The sequence below is a fragment of the Priapulus caudatus genome, unplaced genomic scaffold, assembly GCF_000485595.1.
Source record: "Priapulus caudatus unplaced genomic scaffold, Priapulus_caudatus-5.0.1 Scaffold6038, whole genome shotgun sequence".
Classification (NCBI taxonomy): Eukaryota; Metazoa; Priapulida; class Priapulimorpha; order Priapulimorphida; family Priapulidae; genus Priapulus; species Priapulus caudatus.
This window is the reverse complement of record NW_014583099.1, coordinates 536-6,588: the sequence shown is the minus strand read 5'-3', so window position 1 is coordinate 6,588 and position 6,053 is coordinate 536. Positions and strand designations below refer to the sequence as shown.

General features: G+C 39.7%; 1 protein-coding gene across 1 annotated transcript; it reads right to left on the bottom strand.

The window, feature by feature from the left end:
* Positions 1 to 82: 82 nt before the first annotated feature.
* LOC106820042 (GPN-loop GTPase 1-like) lies at positions 83 to 3,704 on the bottom strand (the record flags this gene model as incomplete). Its single annotated transcript, XM_014824601.1, is given in 6 exon segments — positions 83 to 165; positions 437 to 583; positions 1,202 to 1,342; positions 2,977 to 3,055; positions 3,237 to 3,341; positions 3,571 to 3,704. Coding segments are annotated over 6 exon segments (689 nt in total), but the record flags the coding sequence as incomplete, so codon positions are not given.
* Positions 3,705 to 6,053: the final 2,349 nt, after the last annotated feature.

Here is a 6,053-nt window from a genome sequence, read left to right as displayed (position 1 = left end):
GGTGAGCTAAAAATGCTACCGAGTGAGTAAATTACTGTACTACATAACCTGTGATTGCAGAAAGATTCCAACATTAAATCACCTGAGGTATTCCAGACCTGCTTCATCAATGAGCTTGAAAAATTGGCCAATGCCAGATCCTGTGACAGCTGATATTCCTACTGACTGTAAGAAAACAATAGCAATTGTTAATTTAATATGCAAAATTATTTAAGACTAAGCAAGTTCTAGATGATTATTAGGGACAGATTAGAATGCAAAATAACAAATGGAGAGCTATAGGTTGGAAAAAGCTGGACAGCTAGAGAAGAGAGAGAGAGAGAGAGAGAGAGAGAGAGAGAGANGAGAGAGAGAGCGAGAGAGACAAAGGGAGAGAGAGAGCGAGAGAGACAAAGGGAGAGAGAAATAGAAAGAGGAAGAAAGCACGAGGACAAACCTTAAGATCACTGTAGAAGTCATCTAGAACTAGACTCATTGAGCGTGTAAGGTTGGACACATAAGATGTCTCACTGTCAAGAGCTTGCTGGAAAATCTCAAAATCCGTCATCCAATCCACTGCAAACTGGTTATCCACTACATCAACCTATAATGCAACACACATGATATATAACAGGTATTAATCTATTTCAAGTTAGATTTTAAGCATAGAAAATTATTAACAATATCAATATTTTATTTACACAGTAACATATCTGTTTAAAATGATAAAATAGCCAACCATAGCAAGGTAATTGTAGGGTTTTTAAAATAGGGAGAATCTAACCTTCATATAACATGCATTCTGAGCATGAAGGTGTTTAGTTTGATAATATTAAGTGTTTGTGATATTATGATTTAATTCGTTATACTATAGTAAATAATCGAATGCTATCAGCAGGGTGGGTCTGGTAACTGGATATCTGACCCAACTTGGCTTCACCCTTGTAGTGGCAATACATTGACGCACTGCGCCCCCTATATTCAGTTCAGTCACTCGCTCCAGAATCCATGCAAAAGATGGGTCATCCCGCACATCCCTCTGACGACCGTAGATTAATGCAGCCTTTTCAATCCCACTCCAGGAGAACACCCATCTAACTCAGTCACTGTACTCACTTTTCATTTCTTAGTGATTAAACTTATGGATTACCATAATTATTCATAATTATGACTGCATCTAATTAATGACGTCTGGCTAAGATTCTACAACTAACAAACTCACCTTGTTCATAGCAACTATGAAGGGGAGTTTATACTTGTACATGATGCTGCAGGCATAGAGCATGTTAGACATGAATGTGACTGGATTGACACTACGTGGTGTGTCCATCACATAAACAATCACTGTAGGAAATGCAGATGCCTGTGAAGAGAGAAACGAATCAACAGTGAACACTCGAAAACACATGCACAACTTATTTTTACACATAATTTTACTCGTTATGCTAGGGTGTTTAATTATAATAGTTAAATCCTTCCCACGCCTATATGGCGTATAGGGCGGTGACTATCTCCTTTTCAGTAACCCTGAGGCCCCGCAGCTGCTTTCACAGTAAATGCTACAGTAGAAGGGTTAGTCCACTGGTAGCACTGCGAGTTAACTTGCCACACTCTCTATTTGCTGAATGCTAATCAGAGAAGCCGTGTGTACCATTTTTCAAGTCTTTGGTATGACCTGGCCTAGAGTTGAACCCCCGACCTTCCACATGCGAGGCGAGCACTTTACCATTGAGCCATCGCTGTGGTACTTGTTTAATTATATAACACTAGTTTAACTTTAATCAGAAAGTGATAAATTAAAGTATATGTCCTTTTATAAAATTACATTATGTAGTATATTCTGAAGCTCATAAGCATTTCTTTAATGGTGCTGCCACCTCGTGCTAATTTACTGCATCATCTAAATGTATGGGCCTACTGTACAAGCTTGATTTGCAAAACGAGCCAGGAAAGGTTCTGTGGCCTGAACCATCACTAAGAACAACCATGTAGCAAGATGACATGCAGCACAAAGCGCCTTGGCTATAGGAGTTAATAACAGTACGTATTGATTGGTAGCTCAGAGGTTGATACGCTTGATACGCACTCCCTACTTGCATTCCAGCAGTGAAATGCGACTTACATACATGGATTTTAAATAAGACACAAAACGCATACAAATACGAAATTGGAGCCAAATTAGCACATCCAGAGAGAGGAGTGATGTAAGACCCTTTATCGGAGCCCAGCCCCACATATTAGTGCTTCAGACGACACTTTCTGGCTTCTCTAGTGATTACCAAATACTATAGGTCAAACGTAAGTGTCAAATCTTTATGTATGACAGCCCCAGATTTTTTCTAAGTAGGCATCAGAAGATCGGCTACAGTACCTGCTTTGCATAGATGTCGAGTATATACAGCAGTTGAGAATACCTCAATAGTGTACTCTGATATATATATGAAACCGCACATTCTAAGATACATAGCTCTTTAGTCATATTCAAACATGATTTTGAAACCCTGTTTCATTCTAAAATAAAATATCTAAAACATCATGCAACAATTAATTTCTGTAATAAGGTAATTTTGTAATGTACACACACTGACATATAGCCCATATGGTCTATGTCCCCCAGGGTACTGCCGGAACGTACCCTGGTAACTATCTGATATGGTTAGGGTTAGGGTTAGGGAGTAGGCGTAGGCGACTCCCTAGACTCGTTAGTGGAGTAGGCGAGGTACGGTCCGGCATATTAGATAGTACCAGGGTACGTTCCGGCAGTACCCTGGTGGACATAGACCCTCTCAGCGACATATATGTGTGTGCACGTGTAAATCAGGAGTGAATAAAAACAATCACTGACACACATTGTTTTTATTCACTCCCGATGTACATATATATGTATACGAATAGACATGTATAAATAAGTAAATAAATAAATAAGTAAATAAATATTTAAAAAAATATATATATATATCGTTGTAATATATAAGGCTGAAGCTAACACAGACTGACCAATGTTTCAGTGATAATCTGCCCAGAGGCTGACCACGTGAACACTTCAATCTGTCCAGGTGTATCCATTATCATGTATCTGAAAGAAAACACTAACTCAATCAGCACCCGTGGTGGTAAGGGGACACTGGCTGTTTGGAACAGATGCGATGTATACATCAGTTGCCATAAATATTCTTAGATTTATTCGCATACATTAAATTACACACTTCCTCTTTAACTTCATATTGCTCCCGCTAAAGGTGTCAGCACAATCTTACTTGCATTCCCCAGACCGCTTAGCCAAGTGATCCATAACCTGGTCAAACTTCATAGAAAACAGATTCAGGGAGGTGACAATTGCACCATTCGGCCCTAACGAGTATCTGTCATATAGTCATGGTTATAATAATGGCTATACTGTCAGTAACAACCCACAATAACAGTGTGTAGTCAATCATACAATATAAAATTAGGTAATTGCAATGAATATCACATTACACCAAATTTAGTAATAAGAGCAATAATATCAAATAATATACTACTAATCGAATTAAGAGTGATACCCAAACAATGTATGATGTTGCGATAAGCAGAAGTGTGCATCAAGGATACTGTTTCATAACTTCTTTGTAATTGACAGTTTCTCTAATGTCTATGTTCGCAGGAAAGGCAACCTCATGAACAGCAGGATCCAAATTGATGACATATGGAGGGCTCTTCTCTTGGTGCAGATATGCTGTTAATCTCTGGAAAAATACAATCACTGTTATACAGATTTTACCATGTATATAATATATACATATATAATATAGTATATATATAGTATTATATATATGATTGATATATATATATAATATATATATATATATATAGTATATATAGATATATGATATATATAGTTAGCATCTCAGGAATAGAATAAAAACAGAACATTGTCCAACAAAACAGCCAAATTAAAACATTGGGACAATGAACATTGAAAACTATCTTCAATTACTCTCTTTTTTTTAACAAAAACTTCCAACAGTTCTCTACTACATTATTTTAGTTATATTGTGGAATTATTACTAACAAGTCAGAGTTTATGAGCCGCATTTCTACCGTAACTGATTCACTCCTACCCCACTTCTACATTACCTGTCATTTTAATACAGGCCTCGAAGATTCATCAGTTTTTATGGCAATGGCACACTCTGTCAATTGACGTCTGGCACATTTTTTTGAGGCACGAAGCAGCCAAATGAAATTATGATGAAGGGGGCATCCAAGGGCCACGCTCTCACAGTTCACCAAAAATAATTTTCCCATCACCTACACCTATACCTAAACCAATGTTGGTGGATTGGATAATTTGGGTTGGTGGATTTCAAACAATATGTAAATTGATTTGATTATATTAAATCACCTCTTAAATAAACAAACCAAAACAAATACAAACAAGTGCGCGCCAGAGCGACAGCGCTCATCTAACGGGTCTTACTGCGGTGACTCCCTGGGCTGGCCAGTGGTGGGATTCTAGTACAACCCTGTTATTCCAAAATGTGTTCACATATACGCCGAAACACGTGGAATGCACAGGTATGGCTATCGGAACCTCTCAAAAGACCTGTCCGTTGGGTCGCTTATTGACAAGTGCCACGGATGAGCGCGTTACGTTTACAGTGTCTTCAGATTAAAGTGGAAGCTCCCCATTATACGTAAGGTTAGCAAAACTATCTGCAAAGACAGAATAGGTAACGCATCATCCATTTACCTACGACAAGCCTAAACAGGGACTGCGCAATAGCAGAAGTGCCACTGTAAGCCAATTAAGGCAAAAACTCACAGTGACCACCAACAATCGCACTGCGTAGCCACTGGCAGTCGCCATACCGCTTACATGTAACATTACTGACACGTACAGGAATTGCAATATAAATTACTTACGATTTAAGGAGCATAAACCTTCTTTAACAATTTAGCTTTTGAATTTCACTGTGACAATTGTAGGTCTCTACATCCAGGAGGTTAGATTCTACTAGCAAAACCCGGAGTCAAATTCCTTTCTAACAGACAGTACCAACAATTCATGTCTTTAACCCTCTCCTTGAGGCGTCAAAAGTTATCTGACACTTACTCTTCGGCACATGTCAGCAGACACAGTAGATTCGACTGGTCCTGTTCAATAATGCATAAATGCCATAGGTCACCGCTGCAAACAAAAAGTTTTTTCAACTCGCTCGTCAGACACCGTCCTCCAGGAAAAAATGTCTAAACTGGCCCCTGCCCAGACGGCGCGCAGCCCGGGCTGCAGTGGGGCGCTGTTTGTACATGACTCTTGACCTGTGACCTGCCAATTTCGCGCAGCAAGTGATGGCTTCGTCACCTACCATCGATGCTCATACACCGACTATCACGAGCCTAGGTCGAGCCGTTTAGATTTGTGCCGCATTCTGCTTTCCGCCTATACCTGTAAGTTAGGAGTAAATGTTGTTCCCCCTTCTTTCTCTTAGCACCTCTGACCTTGACCTTCTTGACCCCAGCTTCTACATCCCAGCTCCGTTTGGTCGATTACCCCCCCCCACGGTCACGAATATCGTGCACCGTACGATTCAGAGCGGTTAGATTGTGTGCCCAACCTGTGACGGCACGGCCACGGACGGACGGTAGCCTCCCACGCACGATCAATGCGATCTACAAGCTGCATCTGACTATGTCAGCGATGAGTAGCACAAAATAAGAAATTTGATGGATTTGAAGATGCAGGCAGAGAGACATTGTACATTGTATTATATTTCATCGTACTTTCACAGGAGTTTTTAGGTCGGAACAAGACAGACACTAGTGGCCCATAAACAATGTGATTTCCTATAGCGGGCTCACGGCCAGTATAACCTGTTGACGCGGCTTAACGGAGGCCATAAAACACTTAATTTTGGGAGTGAGTTAAAATAAAACTTTTTACTGGCCTAATGGAATGTGTATTTTTATACAGTTACTATAATAATTAATAAATTATATTTAATCTGAACCAACCCTCTACGGTTACCTGACGGCTCGGTGACAGATCAGAGTTTACTATGATACTGATTCGGGCTGTAATAGCCACAGTTAGT